At 39.7% G+C, this 27,420-nt stretch overlaps 1 protein-coding gene across 7 annotated transcripts in view; it reads left to right on the top strand.

Annotated features, from left to right (window-relative positions):
* SPAG9 (sperm associated antigen 9) overlaps positions 1 to 27,420 on the top strand; it is a 120,408-nt gene that overhangs the window by 7,600 nt on the left and 85,388 nt on the right. For all 7 annotated transcript variants that reach the window (XM_072990632.2, XM_078384237.1, XM_020814977.3 and 4 more), the window contains exons 2-3: positions 729 to 849; positions 13,606 to 13,676. In XM_072990632.2, coding sequence (XP_072846733.2) covers positions 729 to 849; positions 13,606 to 13,676 — 192 coding nt within the window. The remainder of the gene's footprint in view (positions 1 to 728; positions 850 to 13,605; positions 13,677 to 27,420) is intronic.

Here is a 27,420-nt window from a genome sequence, read left to right as displayed (position 1 = left end):
TTTAATTCCTCAGTCACTGAGCTGAAGCAGGCTAATTAAAAACTTGGCTCTTTCGGCAGGCCTTCCCTCCTGTCAATACAGTACTTGACTTTATTTTATTATAATTTTCTGTTTTCCCATCTTGAGCACTACTAAGTACTACTAATTTCTATTGTTTTGAATTGTTTTGAATTGTTTTAAACTCTTTTAGTTTATAATGTTTGATGGAACCCGCCCGGAATAGACTTTGTTTAAAAGGGCGGGATAGAAATCTAATAAATAAATAAATAAATAAAATATTTCCCAGTGTAATATTCAGACCTGTGATCACTTCTGACAGTAATTTTAATGACTGTATATGTATGCATGTATGTTGTATGAATGGGCCATATGATATATGGTAACACTAACTCCCCTTAGTGATCCACAAACTAGACTAATTAGGAAGGTTCCAAACTGTGAATTATTTTTAAGTGCATTCGTGAGGAGGTAGAGGCAGCATGAACTTTTAAAAAGTTCATGAGGTAATGTATAATGGAATACATAGTAGCTTAGACCATGTAGTCACCTCTATTTATGATCATAGAAAGCGCGAGAAAGGCTATTCGTTTACAAGAATATAAGGTCCTGTGAGTTCTGCTAGTGCAAACAACCCATTTCATTTTTTAAATGATATCTGAGATGTGTTATTATGACAAAGTACACATTTAAATCTAGCCACTAACTTGCTTTGTTTTTTGATTCCTCAGAAATTTATTGAGTTTGAAGATTCTCAGGAACAAGAAAAAAAAGAACTCCAGTTAAGAGTGGAAGCTTTAGAGTCCCAGACTCGGCAGCTTGAACTGAAAGCAAAAAACTATGCCGATCAAAGTAAGTAGGACTATATTGGTTGATTCTAATGGGTCTACCACAGCATGGCTTAATGTAAGTTTCCGCATTCCTCTTCCAGTATTAAAAAGTGTAAAATGAGTTTCCATTCTTTAAATCATTGGTTGATATTTTTGTTTTTATTCGTATATGTGCACTCTTACATTAACAGTTTTTTAATAGAACAACTTAACCTTTTTCTTATTCTGTACAACAGCCGTGCCTTTATCTTAATACGTAGTACCATGGGGATTTCCCCCATAGTATCACTGAAGGAAGATGGGGCTGATATACCCATCTAAAAAATAATAATTTGACACAACCCTCTGGGGTTATGGCATAGTGAAATGATAGTAGAAGATTTCAGTCCTCCACATATTTTCCTTGAAGTCAGTCCAAGGAATTCAACAGGGCTTACTTATGTATGGAGATGCTTAGAATCACCATATTGTAACTGTGTAAAAGTAAACTTTACTGAATCCTATTAAACTAACATCCGAATGAACAAAGTGAGTGCTAGTGTTGTTTTAGCATAAAATATCTGTGGTGTATTGGGGTAGTGCAGTGACTAAGAGATTGAACTATAGACCAGGAAGTCTCCTTTTCAGATCTAATGTTTTCCATGAACTCACTGAATTACTCACGAACTTGCCCAGGCAAATCTTTTACAGTATTTTCTTCCATTTTAGTATTAGGGATGGGATTTTTCAGACTTTTTAGATTACAAATCTCACGATTCTCCCATTTTGGGAGTTCTGCCTGCGAAACAGACATCTTACAGGCACCAGATTGTGTCTCATCTAGGAGAAAGGCCTCAACAGGAATGTGTTGCACACTTTTTTTGATGCTTAGCTCAGCCTAGCACTGCCCAAGTTTCCTGTTTATGTCTCAGGAAGCCAGGGGTTTTCTTACTGAACAGGAAAACAGGGCGAGCTAGGTCTAGCTAAGCATCAGATCCTTCCAGTTGAAGCCTTTCTCCCAGATGAGCTACATTTTGATATCTGTAAGGCATCCATCAGATAGGACTCCCAGAATGGAGGATTATGGAATTTATAGTCAAAAAATCTGAAAAATTTAATTCCTATGCCTTATAGCAGTGGTTCCCAACCTTGAGTTCCCAGATGTTCTGGAGCTAAAAATCCCAGAAGCCTTCACCACTACCTGTTCTGGCTTGATTTTTCTGGGAGTTATACTCCAAGATAATCTGGAAACCACTTCCTATTTTGGGATAGTCAGGATAAAGGAGTCTTTAAGTGAGTGTGATGTGTAGAGTCTGTGAGGTTAGTTAATCTTTGATATAGGAAACTAGTTTATGGGTGTACAGTATGTTATAAATATGAACGAATACACACACACACACACACACACACACACACACACACACACACACACACACACACACACACACACACACACACACACACACACACACACACACACACACACACACACAGAGGAGAACAACAAAAGTGGAAAAATGAGATATCTCTTCCAGAAGATCTAAGAAATCAAAGGGAAATTAGGAATGCTGAATGACTAACAGGAAAGCACATTAGCTGATCAGGAGAAAATAAAGGTAAAAAAAGTATGCTGAAGACCTATCGAAAAGAGATAAAACAATAACTGACTTGTTTGATAATGAATCCTATGATGAAGAATCCTATGATGAAGAACCTGATGAAGAATCCTATGATGAAGAGATAAAAGGATGACAGATTCCTTTAGTGAAGAAACACAGAAAGTGAAGTGAAAGATGCTCTGAAAATACTAGGAAGAAATAAATCATCTGAGGTAGATGGAATACTACTTCAAGCCACAGAAATGGAATCTGTCAAAATCCTAACTAGAATATACCAACAAATACAGAAAATGAAACAATGGCCCACAGACTGTCAACGTTCATTGTACATCCCAGTCCTCAATAGAGGAGACACCAAGGACTGCAGTAACTGTAGTACCATTGATTTAATTTCCTGTGCGAGCAAATTGATGCTCAGGGTGTTGCAACAAAGGCTTTTACCTTATGGAGCAAGAAATGCCTGCTGTTCAAGCTGGATTCTGAAAAGGAGAAGGCACTCAAGAAGAAGTTGCAAATATCCTTTGGCTACTGGAGCACACCAAAGAATTTTAGAAAATCAGTCTGTGTTTTATATAGGCTTTGACTGTGTAGACCATGAGAAACTATGGGTGGTTCTGAAAGAAGTGTATGTGCCTCAGCACTTGATTCTCCTGATTGGTAACTTTTATTTTAGCCAAGAAGCTATAGTTGGGACAGAATATCGAGAGACAGAATTGTTTCCTATATAGAGACACTTGTGTTAGACAAGTATATTTTATACCTCTACCTGTTCAGTCTGTACACAGAACATAGCATATGGAAAGTTGGACTGGATTCAGATGAAGGAAGTGGTGGAGGAAGAAACATCAATAATTTAAGATATGCAAATGATACCATCTTACTGGGAGAAAGCAGCAATGACCTGAAACAAATTCAGGCGAAAGAAGAAAATGCCAAAACAGAATTGCAGTTGAACATTAAGAATTCAAAAATCATGACTATAGAAGAACTACATAGCTTTAACGTTGACAATGAAGAAACTGAAATAGACATTTTGTATAACTGAGATTTAGAAGAACAGTAGTGAAGAGATTAGAAAAGGTCATCAAGTGTAACAGTGTGTCACTGCAGACCAAGGACAAGATAATCCACATTTTGTATTTCTGATCACCATATATGGGAGTGAAAGCTGGGCAGTAAAGAAAGAAAACAGGAGAAAATTTGATTTGTTTCAAATATAGTGCGGGAGGAGAGCTTTGCAGATACCCTGGACTGCTAGAAAGATGAACAAGTGGGTCCAAGATCAAATCAAATCTGAACTATCTCTGGAGGCAAAATGATGAAAATGAGGCTGGCCTACTTTGGCTAAATTCTGAGAAGGAGAGATTCTCTGGAAAAAATAATAATGCTGGGAAAATTGGAAGGCAGCAGGAAAAGAGGAATGCTGAATATGAGATGGACCGACTCCCTAAAGGAAGTGACAGGATTGAGTCCACAAGAAGTGAGCAAGGTTGCTGAGGACACATTTTGCAGATTGCTCATTCATAAGGTCGGCATAAGTCCGAGGTGACTTGACATTAGGTAACAACCACAACAAACAGTTGTTTTATCCTTCATTTTAAATGTTATTTTCCCCTTCCTTCTACTAGCTACATTTCCCAAAGAAATCCCTTTTGTTTATTTTTGAGTAAAGCTCTCCTCATTATTTATTTTTAAGTGTAACTAATAAAGATACCGATACAGTGTAGAAAATAATGAATATTATATCATCATCATGCAAGCTACACAGTACTAAGAAGACAGCATTGCACCAAACAGATCTTTTCATTCAGCAATCAAATTAAATGTAAATACCATCCGAGGCGAGAAGGCACCAGCAGGTTGGAGCAGTTAAAAGGGCAACTGCAAACACTGTAGAGAGGGTTTTGAAGCCAGCACCTGGCCTATTAGTACTAAGAAGGAGGTTGCTACGTTTAGGGTGAATGTGCCAGAGTGTAACTCATTAATGTGATAGTAGTGATAAGAGATGCCCCTCAAGTATATTGCACACATGACAGGTGCTATTGTGTTGAAATTCAAGAAGTCTGACTCTCGTCAGCACCAGTGAGAGAGCTGACCCAGGATGTTTGCCTTATGTTGGTGGAGGAAGCAATATGACATTATATACATGTGGTGTTTTGAATTCTTAGAAATGCTTTATAAATGCTGTGTATTGTACTGTTAATATGCTGGGGAAATCAATTCTTTGGTAGAGGAAACATTTTGGGAAACTGCACCATGTAGCATTTTCTGAGCACATGGGCGAGAGCCAGAGCAACTGTCCAACAGGAGACATCTTACCTGACATTTCCCATCATTTGTTTGGGATCAGGGTCTTGTGAAGGCAGTTATCTGGACAGGTGCAATAATGTCCTTTTTCTGTTCTGTTTTGTGCCATCGAAGTCACCTCTGACTTACAGTGGCCCTTATTGAGTTTTGAAGGTATGTGAAAAATGAAAGGCTGGTTTTACTATTGCCACTCTTTATGAGTATCTGTGGCTGAGTGGGAATTTGAACCCAGGTCTTCTGAGTCCTAACGCATCATTCTATTTACTAAACTATCTGTGCTGTTTACAGAAAAATGTAATCTGGAGAGTTAAGTGACACGTAACTTTCTTGGGAAAACTGCAGAGAAAATGATATAAAGAATTCTAGTAGCTTCATATCAAATCTGATGCAGCTTTAGAATGGGCTGGTAGGCCTAGTCAGTTAATAATAAATATGGCTAAACTCCAAAGAGTTGCTTAGGCTGATACAATTGAGTCCAGTAGAATTCCCCCCCCCCAAAAAAAAACTGATGTTCAGATTCCCATCATTTTCAAAAATGATTTACCATGCGTCCTGAGGATAAGAAGCATTGTTGCTGATAGAGCAAATGGTCTAAACTCCTGATAGAACTAGTTTCATGGTTCCCTGGGTGGTTGTTGGTATGCAGTTTCAAAATGAGAAAGGTGATGGTGGTGAAAATAATTCCACATTCTCTCTGAGGAGCTCAGAGGAGTTTACTACCATCTGGGTTACTTGTGGGCTTGTCAGATCTGTTAAGCAACATATGATGGTTAAAGTAGCATTGTGAGGGTTCAGTAGTCAGCTCCTTTTCTTTTTCAAATAAAGTATCAACTCTCCGCGGCTTAGAAATAGGGGTAACATATATTGGGGTGTTCAACTAAAGTCCAGTACCAACAAATGCATTCCAAACCTTCTCCCCTTTCGACAACGGGTCTGATGGGGGGTTCCTGTCTTCTGTTTTGAAAGGGTTCCCACCCTGGTTATTCCAGGCTCCTGGCCATTCAGGTGGGGTGTCAGGGTTTAGTACTAGTCCCTCTCAGTCCAACAGGGGGATGGTGTCCTCCTCTTGAACGTCCAGTCAGTCACACTCCCGGGGGTGTGTGTGTGTGTCCCCTGTCTGCCACGGGGTTCCAGGAATTCCCTATTGATTCTCCCACATCATTCTAATCTCTCCCTTCACTCTCTTTCCACTCTCTCGCTTTCGTCTCTTAACTTCCTCTACCACTCTTTCATTTCTCTCTCACTCCAGTAGGATGGTTTGGGGTTGAGTTCTCCCCTCCTCCTAGCATCCGCCTCTTCCTTGGAGACTCATAGCTTTTCTGTCTTTCCTGTCCATGGATCTTCCACCCAGATCCACTCCCAGCCTACTGGCAACTTTCCTTCCCCCCTTCTTATATCCCCCAACCCCGCCTCTACTACTTCCCACCCTTTTTCTCCCATGCCTGCCAAGGTAGTCCCGGGTTCAGTGATCATTAGTTTTTTCAAATCTCCCTCTAGATTCCCGGATCATGTCCAGGAGGTCTTGTCTTCCAGGGTTGGGAAACTGGCAGGGTCTGGCTCTCTTTCTCAGCAGTTGGCAGGAGGGACGGCACTCCCGAGAGAGGGGTCTCTCTCTCTCACACACACACACACAAGCATATTATAGTATAATGACTGAAATCCTGTTTTGGATAGGAAGTGGCAACCAGAGTGAGCATATTAATGAAACTTATGAAAGTATTGACGTACCAAGTCCCACTTACTCAATGAACGTATTCTAGTTGTGACTTACTGTATTAAGTAACAGGATTCCAGCTTGTGTATACTTAACTTGCATGGGAATTCTTGGTAATCATAATTATGACTTGTTTTTAATGCTAACACAGCTTTGCTCTTAATCAGGATTTTTAATGGAACTCAACTCTGTTGTCAAGTTTATTTAAGAATGTACTGTGATTGATATTAAGCATGATTGATTTTAGTGCTGAGAAAAACCTTACTTACCTGATAAGACCTCAGTTGAGGGTGCAAGGATGCATGCAGGAGAAAGAGAGTGCATTGTTCTAGAGCCATGGTTAATTCAGGAGGATCCTGACAGTTGATGTATAACCTGCAAGAAGAGAACACCTTAGTTAGCTTCTTTTGACAGATAGTCTTCATTGCTTGATTACTTATTCCTGATATTAGATAATACAAGAATTTGGGGGGAAGGGTGGAGTTTTCCAAATATGTTGCAGAAGGTATGGTAATACTTTTGATGAAAAAGGAGGCTTAATAGAAGAATACAGGAAAGAGGGCTGAAGCGAAGAATAAGACTGCTTATCAGAATGATTCCTGTTAGAGAGCCACAGTGCATCTATGAAGATTGTGCATTCATGCAGAATTTTCTTAGCCTGGATTGGAGTTGGCGCTTGTACTGCTGAAAGCCACTGTGATAATGACTTTTTAACAAAACTGGAAGGTTCTGTATTCTTTCTGAAATTTGAAAAAAGCGATTAGGTTTGTTAAAATTCTTTCAATGATGCTTTTGAAACACATTTTAAGTTTTCATAAATTATGTATAGAGTCAGAATATGATTTGAAAATGAAAAATGGTTACTGTAGTATGAATTTGGAAAGAGGTCACACAACAGACAAAACATTTGGTGTAGTCCATGTGTGGAAGTGGGGATTGAGTTTAATAGGTTGGCTTTGATAATTTGCCCTTGTACCTAATTTGTAACATAATACTCAGCTCTGTTCAATAACATCCCTGTTATCTTGTGATAAGTACTGTAAAGAAGTGGAACTAGGGAAGTCCATTTCTGCATCTTTCAGGTCATCTCTGCCAACTTTGTATTCATTGTAGCTGGCAATTTTCACAAGACCTATTTAATCACATTTTACGTGCTCTGTATTTTAAAATATTAGTTTACAGTGGTTGAAGTGCAGGAAAAATGAGAGAAATACTTTTAATACATGTTTGAATTTTGTACGTGCTTGTATTGATGGCCGTTTCTATAATGTGGTGTTTTTCATGACTTTGTATGTTTCTGCTGCTAAAGTGAGTAGATGTGTCCACTTGTAGAGGCCACATGCAACAAAACTCACAGTAGCACAGAATTTTTTTTTGCATAAATCATTCTAAAAGAATGACTCACTTATGTTGATCTGGAATGTGATATTGTAGAGCATGTATTTTAGAAATGGGGATGGAGTTAGGAGGAGTTGGAAAAATTAATGATGATAAGAGGTCCTAGTTGCTTATTTACCACCTGCCACTCTCCGCCTGTTGGTTGAAGCGCCCCATGTAACTATATTGGAAGTACATGAATTGCCTATTGATTGTGATAAGGGAAGAGTATGGGTGAATCATAATTAGAAGTAGCCAGGGATGTGCAGCCTTATATGTTAATTGGTTATAATTTGCACCAATTGCACTATATCATTGGTATAACTGTTTTAGGTAAAGGTTCCCCTTGACATTTAGTCCAGTCGTGTCCGACTCTAGGGTGTGGTGCTCATCCCTGTTTCCAAGCCATAGAGCCAGCGTTTGTCCAAAGACAGTTTCCATGGTCACATGGCCAGTATTACTAGACATGGAACAGTGTTACCTTCCTACCATGGTGGTACCTATTTATCTACTCGTATTTTTACATGCTTTCGAGCTGCTAGGTTGGCAGGAGCTGGGACAAGCGACGGGAGCTCACTCTGTCACATGGATTCACAGCAGCACCACGTCCCTTAGATAACTGTTTTACTGTGTTTTATATGGGCTGATTTCTAAACAGCTTTGGAGAAAAACAGGTTGCATCATCCAGTAAAAGTACCTTCTTTATAGGCATCAGCATCATTCATCTTAATGATATAATTGCCAAGGATATGCAGGATTTGAAGCTTACCACTTCTCTATTAGAAGTTAGTGCATCCCCACCCCCCTCTTCTGAGACAATAGTTCCTTTGGTGCCTTTTGGAAGAATCTTGTGTATTCTCAGAATTTCTGTACTGGATTAGCTCCAAAATGCATTTGGGGCAGTCTGTTAGACTGTCATACTTGTTTTGCAGAGTTATAAATAATTTATCATTCTAACATTAAAGTTCCTCCAGTGTACAGTAGATAGCTTTTTTCAGTAGTCTGGACATACAAACACTGAGGACCATTTCCCACAATTATTTTTTTAAAAGTTGTAACATAAAACATTGAAATAAATTTTCCACAGTTCACTGCACCTGTCTAGTATATTTGTAAACATCCAGATGCCTTTCTACTCTTATATCATGGTCAAGTCACATGGAAATCTGGACCCTCATCTTCCATTATGTAATACAAAGAGGCCCCCAGAACTGCCTATGTGAGACAATATAAAATGTGTACATTCTCTCCAGTGGTACACTTTGTGGACTCTTTGGCACAGGATTTTCCCAGTTACCGTAATCAAAAAACCTCACTGCAGTATTGGTGTTGAGCTCCAGCACTGATGAAGTCATTCCCATGTAAATATTATTCATGGAGAAAATGGTAAAACTTGAGTTCTATTACTGGTTACAGGAGTAATAACTGATTAGATTTCCTCTAGACAATTTATACTTGATAAAGGTCATCACAATTTTTCTTGCTTAATTTGTTTAACTCTTACAAAACACAGTTTTAAGGGCTGTTCCATCTCATTTCCAGTTGTGACCAAGATTTGTATCTAATGCCCAGGTTGTATGCTGCTTGTCCCATTATGATGACGTGGAAATCATATGCCAACACGTCCGCTCTTGTGCATCTCTTGTTGGATCAGGAACCAGGTGTGCATGATCTTACTCTGGATTGCTACATCTAGCAATGGTTTCTATTGCCAACTTCGGAACCAAATGCTTAGAACCATATCAGTAACCAACAGCATCAGCTTTGACAGTATTAATTTAATGGTTTGAGGATGGAGTGGTACCTCTATGATGAGGGACAGACTTTTGATGGAACCATACATGTAGTAGTGTACTGTTTTGTGTCTTGGGACTGGAGTCTTCAGGCCTGTTTGCCTTTTCATTCTTCACTGTGATATTTTCAGATCCTGTAATCTTTGCCATTTCTTCGTACTGTATTAAAGCGTAGTACTGTCTTAAACATGTTACACTTCTCTGTGTATGATTTATTTAATCACCTGGCTTCTGCACATTCTTATGCTTTGGTGTTTTAAAGAATTTTTCCTAAAATGAAGCCTTTCTATGTATTTATATTGTACCTTTTAAGAAATCTGGTAGGCTTGTTTTGATGTTTGTTTTTCATCACTATGTATGCTTTGAGTATGGAGAAAGATAAAGGGCTCTACATTAAAGCCTGAAATCAAATTAATGCTGGGATTTTGAATTTTAACTCTGCCCTGTTTCTTAAAATTTTTTTTTACTTTTATATTGAGGCCTCAGCAAGTATTTATTGGACTTGAGACAGTACTAAACAAGTTATTTAGAAAATTTTTACCTTGCCTTTATCAGACTTGCAGGATATGTATTTAGTAAATAATGCATCATAATGTAAATGAGGATTTAATGATATAAGGAAGTACTTTGAAATTTCTGCATGTTAACATAGAATAGTACAAGAAGATATCAGTGTGCTGCTTCTTTCAGTTACTTTATTGCTAGGTTTGTTTGATGCGGCGGGAAGGACCCCAGAGGCTACCATTTTGGCAGTTTTGGTTGAATGTGTCCTAGTTTATTGTGAATTAGATACACACTGGAAACACCGCTGCTGTTTCTAAATTGAAGAAGCCATGTTATTTCTCTGGAAGTACAGTACTGTACTGTACTTTTGTGACTCTAGACTTTCCTAGGGCAAAGGGATCATCATGGTTTACATTGTACAGTATCTGGATTCCTGCTGTGTGGGGTTACCCTTGATGAATATCTGGGAGCTTCAGTTCTAGCATGCAGCAGCTGCAATGGTAACCTGGTACATGGTTGTCATGATTATAAGTTACCAATAATGAAAGACCTGCACTGGTTACCTGTTATTATCTGAGCCCTGTTCAACATGTTTGCTTTAATCTTCAAACCCTGCCTGTTTTTTTTAGCTGACCTCCTTTGTTAAGAATGTGCAAAGGTGTTAAGGAGAAGACCTTGGTAGATATGTAGGAGAAAACTTGCTTCTGTGTTTGCTCCCATACTAGGGATACACTTCCCACACCGTTGTGGTCAGTTCCTAGGTCCAGTGTTTGTAACAAGGGTGTGAAGATGTATTGGTGCAAGCTGGCATTTCAGACAGCTTTGACTACAGATTATGGTGATTTTAACTGTTTATAATTAATGTGGTGATTTTAATAACATCACTGTTTAGTTTTGCATTTAATTTGTTTTCAGTGTTTTAGTCTGGTTTTAATTATATTTGTTAGCCACCATGAGCATGATGTGAAGAAGTAGGATACGTATAAAGTAAATCAATGCATCTTTTCCTGAACTGCTTTCCAACAGCTGGTATCTCGAGGCTCTTATCATGGTTGCATGTCATGGTAAACCTGGTCCTGGGAAATCCTGGCTTATGGACACACCTATGATAGATGTTCCTAAATTAATCACAGCAGTTTGTAGTCTGCTGCCATAGATCCAGTGACCTAGCTGGGGTCCTCAGTGAATTTCTTCCATAGCTGAAAGAAAAGAACTTGTTTCCAGTTTAATGATCTCTGAAGAAACCTGACTATTGAATACTTCTGAGTCATTTGCCTAGCTGTCTCATGATATTAACCCTTGTCAACCTATAACATGAAGGTTACAAAACTTGTGTTTATAATGCCACATAATGGGCACTGCTGAATTTTCTGGCCTGTCATTATAACCATTTTCATAAGAGCTGGATTTTCTCAAACACTGCATTTCTTTCTCTTCTTCTGATTTCTCTCAATTTCTGGTAAACCTAGGAAGTTTCCAGACTGCCACACCTCTGTTTCTGTACTCAGTAAAAATCATTTTTTTTACATCATCTGGTAGCCTTCTCAGTCAGAGGAGGAAAGAGGAGAACTCTGCTTGCAATCTTCCTTATGGACTTTTCCTGATAAAAAAGAAGTATGTGTGTCCCATTTATTCTTGTCCTAAGAATCTTAAGGAAGTACAGTGAAAAAAAAGAAAGAAAAAAAGAAGGCACAATGAGTCAGATGTTGTTGAGAAAGCATATTTTCTAAACCTCCTTGATCATGTGGCACAGTGCTCCCATTAGCTATTCTTTTGCATGTTTTTGTTCCGGAGTTATATTTTCCTGCTTGCTTTCAATGCTGTTAGATAATACTGGGATTTTTTCAGCATTTGGTTATGGAAAGCAAATACTGATGAAGAAGAACACCAAATGATGCATGAGTTATAAGACTTGGGTGGTAAAAAAACACTTGCTAGATACCTGTTTTGTTTTTGTTTTTTACACACTTTCTGTCAGAACTTAATGTATTGTTAGGTAACTAGATATAAACTGGGAAGAAAAATCCAGAGAACACCTGACTTATTTAGAAAGCAAAGTTGTTAGATATGTTTAAATGCACTTAATCAATGGTGTCCTTTAATCTACACTAATGTGCATGGAATCAGATCAGTAGTCCACTAGATGGAGCAGAAACTATAGCTATCAGATCACTCAGTGAATAGGAATAGTTATATTACACAGCTGGACAATGACATGAAGTGTCATTTTCTGAATACTGCCTGCATGTTTCCTGTATTTATGTAGCTAATAAAGGAGTGGGGAGAATGGCATGAACTAGACATGTGTTAATGTTTCAAATATACTTCACTATTAATTATGCTTTTAAGGCCACATTTAGACATTACCTTTTTTGTAGCTTTTTTATTTGAAAGGAATTGTTACTATTTTCTAGAGAAATCGTCTCAGCATGTAAAAGTAAAATACAAAGGCTGGCATTATAGTGGTAGGTATAGTAAATTATCTCCTGGTTTCTCCCTATAGAGATCTGAGGACCTGTATGTAAGCCAGAATTTTTCCTAAATACATTTTAACAGTTCCCTAAATATAGGGTATTCAAACCAAGACCTGTATTCTGATTTTTCAAGCTCCTGGAAAAGCATTTTGGTTTTAAGTGGTGGAAAATTTTTTTAAAATTAAGAATGTTGTATTTTGGTGATTTCATGTCAGACAAATTTGCCTTTATCTCCTCTTATTTTCTTTGTTAATATGCTTGGTTTTGGTCTTGTAAACCATTAATATAACTGATTGTATAGTACTTCTATATTTCTGTCACATGCTTAAGAATTGGGAATGCAGTTTTAGCATCACTAGAGGTTGGGTGGTGAATCTTGGATTTGGGCATTGGTGACATGCCTGCCAAACATCATCAGTAGTCTGATTCCTGGCTAATGGGAAAAGAGCAAGAGTATTTCTGCCATATAATATAGGCCCTTATTCTTTCCTGTAGTTCATAGCATATTGCAAAAGGCTTTGCTGAGCATAATTCTTTGATACTTCGGGAGTGGCTCAAGAACAGTAGGTAAACTGCTCTGGTTTCAGGATTGGTTTAAGATCGATGGGGATATGAAGTAATGCTTCTCTGTGAGACTTGGATTTATATATACTCTCCAAATGCCTGAGCCACAGCCTTACCTGTTCAAAGCTTGCTTGAGAAAAATGCTTACAAGAAGGGATATCAGAGCAAGAGTACCTTTTCTAAAAAAGTGCAAAGTGTCATCTAGGCCAGTGGTTCTTAACCTTTGTTACTCAGATGTTTTTGAACTGCAACTCCCAGAAACCCCAGCCAGCAGAGCTGATGGTGAAGGCTTCTGGGAGTTGCAGTCCAAAAACATCTGAGCAACAAAGGTTAAGAACCAGTGATCTAGGCGAATAGCTTCAATTTATGGCAACTGGAGCAGATGTTAAAAAACGTTGTTTCTGTTGCTAGTCAAATATCTGTTGTTGATTAAATTATCTTTTTCAGTTAGCAGACTGGAAGAGAGGGAAGCAGAGCTGAAGAAGGAATATAATGCACTTCATTCAAGACATACAGAGGTAGGAGGCAATCAAATTGTAGAAAGGCGGAAAGTCAACTTCATATTGCAACATGAATAGATTGGATGAATGTGTATTTTGTGTTCTCCTACCCCCCCTACCCCCCCTACCCTCCATATCCCCTTTTACCTTCTGTATTCCTTACCTTATTCTTAGTTGTCAACAAATAAATAAATTCTTAAAAAGGCATACAGAGGTAGGTGATCATTTTGACCTGTGTTTGAAGCTACAGAGGTGTAGACGGTTGCACACAGAGACTCGGTAGTCAAGTATATTGAGCCAATATTTTCTTCTGGTTTTACCTCCAGGCTTTTAAAAGCTTGTTGGTGTATTCTGGATATATTTTAAGTACTTCATGTTAAAGGCATGTGACAGGATAGAACATATGATAGAAATATGATACTGTCAATATAATGATTTCAAACCTTATGTTTCCTATAATGACTGAACATGGGATGAGAGAGGGCAGCTACGAAAGATTGGTAGGTGATTAGGAAGCTGCTTACCTGTTCTTTGCCTTTTGATGACATCCTGGGAATAGGGACTAATTAAAACTGCCTCAGACATGAGTGAGAAATCTCTGGCTTTGTAGGTAGTGTTAAATTACAATTCCCCTCAGTGTATCTAGCACCGCCAGTACTCAGGAATGATGAAAGTGGTAATCCAATAGCATCTAGAGGGCCCTGGGGTCCTCACCTACTTACAGGGAAGAATAAGCAGGTTTGAGAGAGGCCTCTTGCATACTGATTCTCCTCTACAATGAAGGGCAGCAGTGTGAATTTAATGAGACTTGGCTTATGCTAAAAATGAACAGGATGTCAGGAGAACCTGCTGAGAATATCATCTATTTTTGTGTGCTGTAATATAGCTCGCATCACTATGTTGTAAAAATGTGCTTCTTTTATACTGACCATACTACATGGGTTCAGAGCATGGCTGAAGTTTATTTTGTTTTATTTTATTATTTATTTGCTGCTTTTCTCCTCTTAGGGGATCCAAGGTGGCTCACAACAATTTAAATTATACAATAAGAATATATTTTTAAAAAAGTACAAAACTATATACAAAGTATATATATTCTTATATACTCTTTTTATATATAATTTTTATATATATAAAGTTAAACATTGGTCAGGGTTAAACAATTTTGAAAACATTTTAAAAAGCATTAAAATATCTAAATTTCAAAAATAGAGTGTTCCCTAGACATTTATCACTTAAAAGCCTGCCTGAAAAGGAAGGTTTTTGGTCTCCTCCCTCTTGTCCTTCTGTCACCAGGCAATTTGGCTTCTTGGGGCAGTGCATTCCAAAGACTAGGAGCAACCACCGAGAAGGCCGTCTCTTGCATTCTCATCAAATGAGCTTGTGAAGGTAATGGAACCGAGAGAAGGGCTTCCTCAGAAGATCTTAAAAGCTTATTAGCCTCATATGGGGTGATATGATCCTCGGATAGCTTGGATTCAAGTTGTATAGGGCTTCATCGGTAATAACTAGCACTTTGAAGAGTCCAGAAACAGACTGGCAGACAGTGAATCTGATGTAGTAAGAGAGTTAGTATGTGCTCCCTGTAAACAGCACCAGTGAGCAGTCTGGCTGCAGTGATTTTGAACCAGCTGAAGTTTCCAAACACTCTTCAAAGGTAGCCCCACGTAGAGCAGGTTGCAGTAATCAAGATGAGACGTAAATGAAGGCATCTGTCACCATTCCAGATCAGACATCTCCAGCTGCAGCTGGCTCACCAGCTTTAATTGTGCAGTTGCATTCCTGGCTACCACTGAGATTTGTGCATCCAGGCTAAGAGTTGAGCCCAGGAGTTCACCCAAACTGCAAACCTGACTTTTCAGGAGGAGCATAACCCCATCCAGTACAGACTGAATCCCTGTCCCCTGATTGGCCTTGTGACTAACCCATGAGCATTTCTGTCTTGTCTGGATTTAAGTTTCATTTTGTTAGCCTTCATCCAATGCCAGGCACTGGTCGAGACACAGAATAGCTCCCTTGAAATCAGTTGGGAAAGACAGATAGAGTTGGGTGTCATCAGAATACTGATGACATAAAATCCCCAAAACATTGGACAACCTTTCCCAACAATATTACATAGATGTTGAATAGCACGGGAGACAAGACTGAACCCTGGGAGAAACCAATGGCCAGGTTGTTGAATAGGATTCCCTCAATACCACCTTCTGAGTTTGGCCATCTAGGAAGGATTGGAGCCACTCTAAGAGAGTACCTCCAGGACCTGTCCCAGAAAGGTACCCCAGAAGAATAGCATGGTTGATCCTATTGAAAGTCATTGAGAAGGTGAGCAGAATCAACAAGAAGATGAGCAGAATCTAGCTGCCTAGAGTGGTCCAGTGGGCCAGATAGGCGGGGTATAAATTAAATAAATAAATAAATAATAATAATAATAAGGGGACACTCCCCCTGTTCAGTTCCTGGTGTAGATAACCAGGCTTAAAGGCAGATTGAAATGGATCTAAATAATCTGCATCATCCAGGAACCTCCAAAACCTTGCCCAAAAATGGAATATTGGAGATTGGCCATAATTATCCAATACAGTGGGATTCAAGGAGGGCTTTTTTCAAAACAGAAATCTTACTACTGCCCCCTTTATGCATGCTGGTACCCTGCCTTGCTGAAAGAAGGCATTTGCCACTCCCTTAACCCAATTCAGCCACTCCCGCTCTGGCTGATTTTATAAGCCAGGAAGGGCAAGAGTCCAGCACGTATGTAGTACCTTAACCTCTGCAAAGATCTGTCCACATTATCAGGCTACATCGACAGAAATGTATCCATTGTAAGAGGACAAGCAGGGGTCAGTTACATCAACGGGACCTGTGTCAACTACAGCATCTAAATCAGAGTGGATCTGAGCAACTTTATCTGCAGAATGCCATCTTAACTCTTCACAGCAGGCTGTTGAGTTATCATCATCCTTCTGTTGTGACCATCTATGCAGCAGGCCCTTAACTACCTGAAAAAGCTCTGCTGGACAGCTTTGTACAAATGAATTGCTTCTTCACTGCCACCCTGCCATGAAGTAGGTTTTCCAATAAGGTCTAGGCCATGTTCGATCAAATCTGCTCTGAGATTTCTGCCATTGTCACTCTAGTATCTGTTTCACTCATTTCATCATTCCCAGCTCCATAGTAAACCAAGAAGCAGGTTTGACTGCACTCTATGGGTGGGGATGCTTAGAAGTGATAATGTCATGCCTTGGCTGCCTCTGCATTTCAGAAATCCACCAAGGCCTCAACAGGTGACCACTTAACACAAAACACCAGCTAAGGACACCCATCAATCACAGTGACAGATCATCTCTCCCCCTTATCATGCCAATACACCCATAACAAAAAACACCCTGATCACCATAATCACCCAATCTCCTGCAAAGGACAAAAGTGGATCCCATAGCTATAAATGCTCAACTATCCCACAAACTTCACCTGAGCACAGACAGAGTTCAGACTCCTGTCCTCTGAAGATGCTGACCACAGAGACTGGAGAAACATTAGGAAGAAAAACCTTAAGAACATGGTCAAATAGCCCAGAAAACTCACAACAACCATCGGATTCCATCCGTGAAAGCCTTCGAGAATACATTAAGGCCTCTGTGGCCAGATCAGACTTTCTAGGAATGCAGCTGGCACACTAGTTTTAATTAAGCAAATACACTCCTGGTCATGACTGAAACCTGAGCATCCAGGCTCAAGGATGTATCCAGGAGCAACCCCAAGCTGCACACCTGTGTTTTTAGAGGGAGAGCAACCCCATCCAGCACAGACTACATCCCTATTCCTTGATCTGTCTTTCTAATGACCAGGAGCACCTCCATCGTCTGGATTAAATTTGAGTTTATTCACCCTCATCCAGTCCATTATTGACACCAGGCATTGATCTATTGCTGATAGAGCTTCCCCAGATTTAGATAGAAAGGAGAGAGAGAGTTAGGTGTCACCAGCATATTGGTGACACTGAACCACAAAACCCCTGACAACCTCTCCTCGTGGGTTTATGTAGATTTTAAATAACATAGGAAACAAAACAGGACCCTGAGGGACCATGCAGGCCAATGGCCAGGGTGTCAAACAGGCGTCCCCCAGCATTGCCTTCAGAATTCTCTCCTCCAGGAAGTTGCTACTTGTTTCACTTGTTGCACAGCAATTTGTGTGACTGGTTCTCAAGTGGCAGCATTATTAACTGGTGGCAATTCGCTGCTGCAGTTTAGGTTCTTGCACTTAATTCAGTGTAGCTAGTGAATAGGATTCTGGCCTATGAGATTTAATTAACAGAAAACTGCAGGTCTCTGGAGGGGAGTATATTTCTCCCCATGGTGCAGCAGTTGCAAGAAACATGTTCCTGCTTTTTGTTCAAAGAAGGTTTTTTCCTATCTGAAATGGCCTATTTTGTGGTACTTCCAATATATTTTTAATTTTAAACTACATTGAATGTAGGCATCAAATGATCACTGAAGGGAGTTAAGTTAGAACTCACCTGCAAAGGATAACATGGAGTATGGAGCTTCTTATGTAGCACTCTTAAAGTATTTTAAAGCATATAAGCTTTTTCTATTAGCGTATGTATGAGAAATACTATCTTCCTTTATGGAAAATGTGCCTGTATGGGACAGTGATGTCAGAGGGCTCTTAAGAATGGTGAAAACCGGCCTAAATGGTGAGTAGTTTGGCAAGAACTGGGTGGATATATTTAGGAGATATAGTACGAGCTAGGGTGGAGGAAAGCACTGGGTGAGGAGTAATGTGGAGAGGGCCATAAGCATGTGACAGGTGGAGAATAGCATACATAACAACTTCTCCCTGTGGACCTTGTTCTGGCTATGATGCTTTTTGTAGAAAGAAAAAAAATCTGAGGAGACTCTTTGCATCCATTTCCTCCTCAATTTCTCTCTTTGTGTTTGGAGCATGAAGTGTTGAAATATTTCCCTGTTACTAGGTATCTTTGCGTGTCCTCCTTTAATATGGCATGTGACATCCATCCCTCTTACGCTTACGCAGGTTTATTCACTGAACAATTGAATTCAATTCTTGTACTTTATGTTGTCATTTGTGGATGTCATCACAATACATTGTTAGCGGAGAAAGGACCTGAAACTATCAAAAGGTTTTGTATTAAAAGAGAAGAATAAATGGTTGCATAACATCAAATAAGTTGTATAAGCTACAGTAAAAACTGTGCAATAGATAGAAGATACAGCAGTGTCTCAGAAGTAAAAAAACAGATTCTAGAAGTTTTACAGTATGTGTACATTTATAGGTGTGCATGTAATTTTAAGAACATATTTAAGTGAAGAACAGATTTAAGGAACTAGATTTGATGGACAGAGTGCCTGAAGAACTATGGATGGAGGCTTGTAACATTGTACTGGAAGCAGCAACAACAACAACAGCAACAAAATCCCAAAGAAAAGGAAATGCAAGAAAGCAAAGTGGCCGTCCAACGAGGTCTTACAAATAGCAGAGAAGAGAAGGAAAACAAAATGCAAGGGAGATAGGGAAAGTTACAGAAAATTGAATGCAGACTTTCAGAGAATAGCAAGGAGAGACAAGAGGCCCTTCTTAAATGAACAGTGCAAAGATATAGAGGAAAATAATAGAAAGGGAAAAACTAGAAATCAGTTCAAGAAAACTGGAGATATTAAAGGAACATTTTGTGCAAAGATGGACATGATAAAGGGCAAAAATGGTAGGGATGTAACAGAAGCAGAAAACATCAAGGTGGCAAGAATTCACAGAGGAATTATATCAGAAAGATCTGGATGTCCCAGACAACCCAGATAGTGTGGTTGCTGACCTTGAGCCAGACATCCTGGAGAGTGAAGTCAAGTGGGCTTTAGAAAGTATGGCTAACAAGAAGGCCAGTGGAGGTGATGGCATTCCAGTTGAACTATTTAAAATCTTAAAAGATGGCGCTGTTAAGGTGCTACATTCAATATGCCAGCAAATTTGGAAAACTCAGCAGTGGCCAGAGGATTGGAAAAGATCAGTCTACATCCTAATTCCAAAGAAGGGCAGTGCCAAAGAATGCTCCAACTACCATACAACTGCACTCATTTCACATACTAGCAAGGTTATGCTCAAAATCCTAAAAGGTAGGCTTCAGCAGTATGTGGACCGAGAACTCCCAGAAGTTCAAGCTGGATTTTGAAGGGGCAGAGGAACTTGAGACCAAATTGCTAACATGTGCTGGATTATGGAGAAAGCCAGAGAGTTCCAGAAAAACATCTACTTGTGCTTCATTGACTATGCAAAAGCCTTTGACTGTGTGGACCACAGCAAACTATGGCAAGTCCTTAAAGAAATGGGAGTGCCTGACCACCTTGTCTATCTCCTGAGAAACCTATATGTGGGACAGGAAGCAACAGTTAGAACTGCATATGGAACAACTGATTGGTTCAAAATTGGAAAAGGAGTTCGACAAGGCTGTATATTGTCTCCCTGCTTATTTAACTTACATGCAGAATACATCATGCAAAAGGCAGGAGTGGATAAATCCCAAGCCAGAATTAATATTGCCGGAAGAAATATCAACAGCCTCAGATATACAGATGATACCACTCTGATGGCAGAAAGTGAGGAGGAATTAAAGAACCGTAGTGAGGGTGAAAGAGGAGAGTGCAAAAAATGGTCTGAAGCTCAATATCAAAAAAAAATTAAGATCATGGCCACTGGACTCATCACCTCCTGGCATATAAAAGGGGAAGATATGGCGGCAGTGACAGATTTTAGTTTCTTGGGCTCCATGATCACTACAAATGGTGATAGCAGCCATGAAATTAAAAGACGCCTGCTTCTTGGGAGGAAAGTAATGACAAACCTAGACAGCATCTTAAAAAGCAGAGACATCATCTTGCTGACCAAAGTCCACATAGTCAAAGCTATGGTTTTTCCAGTAGTGATGTATGGAAGTAAGAGCTGGACCATAAAGAAGGCTGACCGCTGAATAGTTGATGCTTTTGATTATGGTGCTGAAAGAGACTCTTGAGGGTCCCCTGGACTGCAAGGAGATCAAACCTATGCATTTTGAAGGAAATCAAACCTTAGTACTCACTGGAAGGACAGATCCTGAAGCTGAGGCTTCAATACTTTGGCCATCTCATGAGAAGAGAAGACTCCCTGGAAAAGACTCTGATGTAGGCAAAGTGTGAAGGCAAGAGGAGAAGCGGATGACAGGGGACAAGATGGATGGACAGTGTCATTGAAGCTTCCAACATGAATTTGACCCAACTCTGGGAGGCAGTGAGCACTCAGGGTTGTCATTATATATCAAATCATTAATAATGGGAAGATTCAAGTAAGCAGTTAAGAACATTGCTCTGAAAGAAACAATTTTTTTCTAAGATACCGCTATGAACCATGCACTCCTGTTTGGACTAAGAATATGCCTATGCGAGCATATTTTTTCTTAAAGAAGGTTCTTCCTTTTCACTTGACCCAACAAAGCTTTAACTTAAAGATCATTATAAAGATTACATTATGGAACAAAATGTACACTTTCCTTGGTGTACAGAATACTGCAGAGATGAACTTGACCTTAAAACACTTCTGATTTATAGGGGAGGATATTTAATAAAGCTTGAGAAAAGGTTATCCCCATATAAATGAACACTGTGACTAGGGAGATAGTGAAGAGTTATATCAGGCCTTGAAATGTTGCATTTTCAAAGAAGCTCATTGTGTTCCTTATGACTTCTTGGCAGCCAGTCCCGTACCTTCTTATCTTTAATGTTGTTCTCATCATGCAAGTAATTTGTTCCATGTGATTAACATGTTGCATTATTATTTTGTGCCTCTAAATAAAAAGACCCAAATACAACAGAAGTTATCTTTAGTTTCCTTTATATTCATTTGCGAGTTGTCAAAAGAGAAGCCTCAAAACACAAATTATTCATGTTTATGAGAAGGGGTACATGGCAGTTGTGTGCTTCTTGAGTGTTCTCCCTTTTGTATACCCTCTTTTGCCCTTTTGTCTGTTAAATTACTTGCAATGTTTTATCCATTAGGTCTGCAAGAACTGTCAGCAGTCATTCAGAATATCCAGGGGAATGGGACTTGTGAATCTGTAAAAGGGGCTGCAACACAGTGATAAGTGCTTTTTGCGTCAGGTTTTACTTATACGAGGGACTAGTCTTTGTTGAGATCCTGGTGCCCTCCATCTTGGATGCCTGACTACCTCCCCCCCTTGTTTTCTTGCTCTTTAGATGAATTTCTTTGTATTTCTGCTGTTTCTAGGTAGCTTGCCTATGCCAGTGTGCCTTCTGAGATTATTTTTTAGATTTTTCTCCCACACTGATTTTTTTGGGTGGATCTACTCCCACCCCACCCCCGGATTATTTTTGCTGCTGCCTGGCCTGCTTGCTGCCACTTGCTGCACTCAAAGAGGAGAGGTGAAGGCAAGGCATATTTCCATATTCGAGTAATTTTGCTTGCAGCAGACTTTTATTTTATTTTTGCCTCTGCTTGCCTGCTTGAAATTTGCTTGTTTGCTGTTTTTTCCCCCTGGGTAGGAGGAGGTGATGCTTTCTCTGTTTAATTTTTTTAAAAGTGAAATTATTTTTGGTTAATTTGCTGTACTGTATATTTATTCTGTTAAAGATGTATCTTTGGGATGGTGGTGAAGAATTGTTTTTTGATTATGACAGTGTGACACTGGGCTGTGAGGGTGGTTGTTGTTGCTGGTTGACACAGTTTGGGGTATTTTCTCCCTTGTTCTTCTTGGCATTGTGGCGGTGGTGGTTGATTTGGTAAGAGGGTATCTCCTTGTGCCAGGCAGCCAGTGCCTTGCTGGCTGGTTGCTTCCTTGCCTTTTTTCTGTTGTCTTGCCTAAATCCAGATGATCTGTTGTACTGGATGGATGGCACCGAACTCATACTGCTGTTTTCCTTTTCTATTGTTTTTGAGTGCTTTACTGATTTTTGGTTTGGTTAATGGGTGAATGAGGTATTTTTTGTTCTGTGCATAGGACTGGTGATGGTGGGTGTCTGATTATCAGTTTTCATTTTCATGCACACAAATGGGAAACATAAAAGAGGCTTTGTCTTTTGTGTAAAGCAAAAGGAGCAGTATACAAAAAATACAAAAAAGGAGGCACCTTTCCTAAAGAATTCAAAATGAAAGAAATTTGAAAATGTTTGGTTTGCACATTCCTGACTCTGGCCAGTAAAAATACAGGGCAATGCTTTTTGGTTCCCCTAGGGCCAGTTCTGGTACTGAACCTTGGAAGCATTTATAACAACAAAAAAGACAAAATCATACTTTCCTTGCCAAGTAGAATTAATAACAGAATGGAATATATATCCTGAAAACCTCCTGACAAAATGCTTTATGTGCTTTCAAATACTCTTTTGTGAGGGTTCGGTTTTGGGCTCCATGTTCGACTCAAAGAAACCAGTAGATTTTTGTTGCTTCAAAACAGGTGAAAGATTTATTGGTGTATTTAACATTAAACGAGTGTCCATAACATGATCTTGAAGTTCGTCTACTTCCGCCAATGGGTCCCGAAGGGGTTTCCAGTCTTCGAACATGAATGGATTCCCATGACTAGCGTTCCATGGTGCCAGCAAATGCGAAGGAACCCAGTCTCTTATGGTCTGCCACATTGAACCTTCCAACAGGACCAACGGTCTCGTCATCTCAGGCATCAATCCACAGGGTTCGTTTCTCTGGGTCTCAATTCTCCCAGGGTCCCCCCATAACTCTCCTCCTCATCTCTCTTATCCTCCATCCCAGTCTTTCCTTTCTTTCCCTCTCAACTCTCTCCTTTTCTTCTCTTGGTCTCCTTCTCCAGTCTCTTGCTTTGGCTTCTCCCCAACATGAGGATTTGGGTGGGATCTCTCTTCTCCTTCTATAGTCCGCCTCCTCCTTAGGCACTCTTAGCCTTTTCCATGATCCAGTCCAGGGATCCTCCGTCCACACCCATTCCCATCCTGGCGGCAACTACCCCTCCTTCCTTTTTACCTCCCCTATTCCTGCTTCGAACTCCACCCCTTTTTTCCTCTCCTTTCCTGCCTTTTCCTCCTGGACCTCCTCCATCGTTGTTTGCTGCATTCTTTCACTCAGTTCCTCTATCACTCTCCCTTGCTGAGCTCTCTCCGTTGGTTTGGGTGCTGGCTGGCGTCTTGCCTCCTTATCCTCGTTGTGGGGGAGGGACGGCTCTCCAGCGAGCGGGGTATCCCTCTCGCCTTCTGTCTCACGTCTTTATGAATGGCTTTTGAAAATGAATATGCATTCAAGCTTTCTAATTAAAGGGTGTTGGCAGAGGTCAACTCATGGTAGCAAGGTAAAGGATGTGTTGGGATACTCGCATGAGCTCTGTGTTGGATGAAACAAGCAGGGGCTATGCAGGTAAACGTCACAGGCTCATTCCGACATTAGGGGTGGATGCCCTCTAACCTATCAAAAGCCTTCTGACAGGTTTTGGCAACCTGAAGAAATTGTTGAATGCAATTCTATAATATCAGGATCAGAGCTACAAAGAGATGTGTAACTAAAGGAAATACAGCTGAGCTGATGAATACAGCTGAGTAAAGACCAACATGATTGGTGAAACCTAGAATAAAGCTAGGAGAGCTAACATTCTCACTTTGTTGGTTGTGGGGTTGGTTGTTGGTGATATATGCTGTGTCAGAGTGCTGAAAAAAATTGCTGTATTGGAAGAATTGCTGTTGCTGGAGAAGACCCTGAGAGAATCCTATCTCCGTGCTTACTGAGAGAGGAACTTGTGGCTTCAGGACTGATCAAACTGGTAACAAACTCTGGACTATTTACCAAAGGACTGTACCTGTGATTTATCCATTGTAACTGCTGGACTGCTGTGTATGACCAAGGACTGTATGACCAAGAGTAAAGCTGTGTATATATGAAAATTGCTGTAAATAATACAAGTTATACTTCTGACAACACTACATGTGGTCTGCTGTGTTCATCGCAGGGAAGTTTTGTCTACAAATAGCGCCCCCTGGTGTACCCTGGAAACTCCGCACCTTTGTCACCTATAGCAGCAAGTGATGTGGAAATCTCTCTGTCTTGATTTAATTGAATTTCCCCAAATATCACCTGTGCTTTTCCTAGCCTCCTTTCTGATTGGGTGGCAAACCTTTGAGTGTTTTCTTCATATGAAAAGGTGTGCATGTCTTGGTAAATACTTAAAAGTCTTTCCCCCTCCCTTACTGTATGCATTATATATATTATTATACCTTTACTTTCCTCTCAAAGATACATCTATTTAGTTGTGTGCACCTATTTGTGAGACATGGTGGCACTGCGGGTTAAACCGCAAAAGCCTCTGCTGCAAGGTCAGAAGACCTGCAGTCATAAGATCATAAGATCCAATCCACACAACGGAGTGAGCGCCCGTCGCTTGTCCCAGCTCCCGCCAACCTAGCAGTTAGAAAGCATGCACATATAAGTAGATAAATAGTACCACCACAGTGGGAAGGTAACAGCGTTCTGTGTCTAGTCGCGCTGGCCACATGACCATGGAAGATTGTCTTCAGTCAAAACACTAGCTCTATGGGTTGGAAATGGAGATGAGCACCGCCCCCTAGAGTCAGACACAACTAGACAAATTGTCAAGAGGAACCTTTACTTTTACCTTACCTATTTGTGGATAGCTCAAAAAGGGAGATAACAATTCATAGTTTCCTACTCACAACAGGAAATTGAAAAATGTACATGTACAGTGGTGCGTCGCTTAGCGATGTTAATTCGTTCCGAAAAATCACTGCTAAGCGATTTCATTGCTAAGCGAAACGCGGTTTCCCATTGAAATGCATTGAAAACCGGATAATCCGTTCCAATAGGAACGAATTGCCGTCCTTAAGCAAAAATCGCCATAGGAAACATCGCTAAGCAAAATGCGGTTCCCCAATTGAAATGCACTGAAACATATTCAATGCATCTCAATGGGGAAAAAAATATAACAACAAATTAAAAAAGAGTCAGAACAAAGTCAAATTTGGTTAACAAAGGGTTTATTAAGTGCACTTAATGATTTCAAACATTTTAAACAATAAACTTTAACTTTATAAATAACACAAAAACATTAAAAAACAGTAAACATGAGGCTGTTTAAACCAACGTTAAGCGAAACGGGACCCAAAATTTAATTGCTATGCGAAGCATGGTCCCAACCATCGCTAAGCAAAAATCGCCCAAAAATCGCTAAACAAAGCACAAAAACGTTCTGAAAAAGTCATTGCTAAGCGATTTTGTCGCTAAACAGAGCGCCCGTTAAGCGAGGCACCACTGTATTATTGTTCATAGTCTTGCAGTCCACAGATTTAATAAATGTGTTTTTAAAAATGCATAGTGTGCATGTCTTCCCTGTTCCTAAGGGCGAGAGAGGCTGCAAAACCAGGCTTTACAGATGTGTAATGATAATATTACAAGTGTGAATATGCGAGGAAGCACTTTCCCTCCTTTAGCACTTTGTCAGAATCTGTATGGCAAACTGATCTTCTCTCTTAAATTGTCTATTAAAACAAGGCAACAGTCTCCAGGGAATCTTTCTCAGACAGTGATTTAGGCTTCGAGTTCGACTATCACAAGAATGAATGTCAAGTTAATTCTGACTTACAAGAATGTCAAGTTAATTCTGACTTACAGTAGTATAGTTGTAAGCCGCCTAGAGTGGTCTTAATCGACTAGATAGGCGGGATATAAATAAAATAAATAAATAAATAAATAATAAATACTTGTTATGCACAAGTAAAGTAGTTGCTACTGCGCATAAAGTAACATTATAACTTCTAGCTGTACTTATGTGAAAAGTAACTAGTTGTGGTAACCAGTCCTTTCTAAGCTCTGAATTAGTCATACAGACATTAAAAAAATGATTTAAATAGTGGGCAAGCTCTGGAGGTCATGGGACCAGAGTGCCCAATATCTAATGTAACAAGGCAGTCTCCTTTCGATCTCTCTCTTGCAGTACAATCTGCTGCTTGGTATTTTGCGCCAGAGCATTTTCCAGTCCTTCAGTGTAGTTTTGAGGGCATACGGGGGCTGCAAGGTGAGATAGGAACATTCCCCTCTGGGTTTACAAGAATGAAGCAGAAACAACCCTTTTGACTATACAGTAGTTGTTTTAAAGTTTGATATTGTATAGCTTTAGGACATATTCATAAGCAGCACTGGAACTTTTAGATGGGCTCTAAATGTTGTTAAATGTGATCGGTTAGAATACTGCTGATGATTTATGCAGGTGTATGTTAAAGACAGGAGGGCCTGGCGTGCTCTGGTCCATGGGGTCACGAGGGGTCGGACACGACTAAACGACTAAATGAAACTATGTTAAATGATATAACTCATTCCAGCAATTGCTGACTAATTAAGTGCTGGTCACTTTCTGAGGCATATGGCCAGTTGTGCAATATTGCAGCCTCAGTTAAGGCAATTGATGTCAGTGAGATATACAATTTAACTTATAAATCACCAACAGGATTTTGGTAAAACTCTAATTCCCTTGTTTTTGTATTTTCTGAAAACTGGATGCTCACAGATTATACCTTAGATGTTCAAATTATCTGATGCTGTTCACAAAAATATGCAGTATCACAATAATTTTGCACAATAATTTTAAGCCTTTTTATTCCTGGTACTTTCCACTTCTACAGTTCTGTGATTCTATGAACAATTCATAGTTGCAAATGTGTGTTTTTGTGTTTCTTTTAGTATTTCTGTCACTAACAATGTAGAATAACTTTTCTTGCAGCTTAAACTTCAT

This window comes from Pogona vitticeps, chromosome 2 (genome assembly GCF_051106095.1).
Source record: "Pogona vitticeps strain Pit_001003342236 chromosome 2, PviZW2.1, whole genome shotgun sequence".
Taxonomy (NCBI): Eukaryota; Metazoa; Chordata; class Lepidosauria; order Squamata; family Agamidae; genus Pogona; species Pogona vitticeps.
Note: the sequence above shows the minus strand (reverse complement) of the source record. Positions and strands in the feature narration are given on the sequence as shown.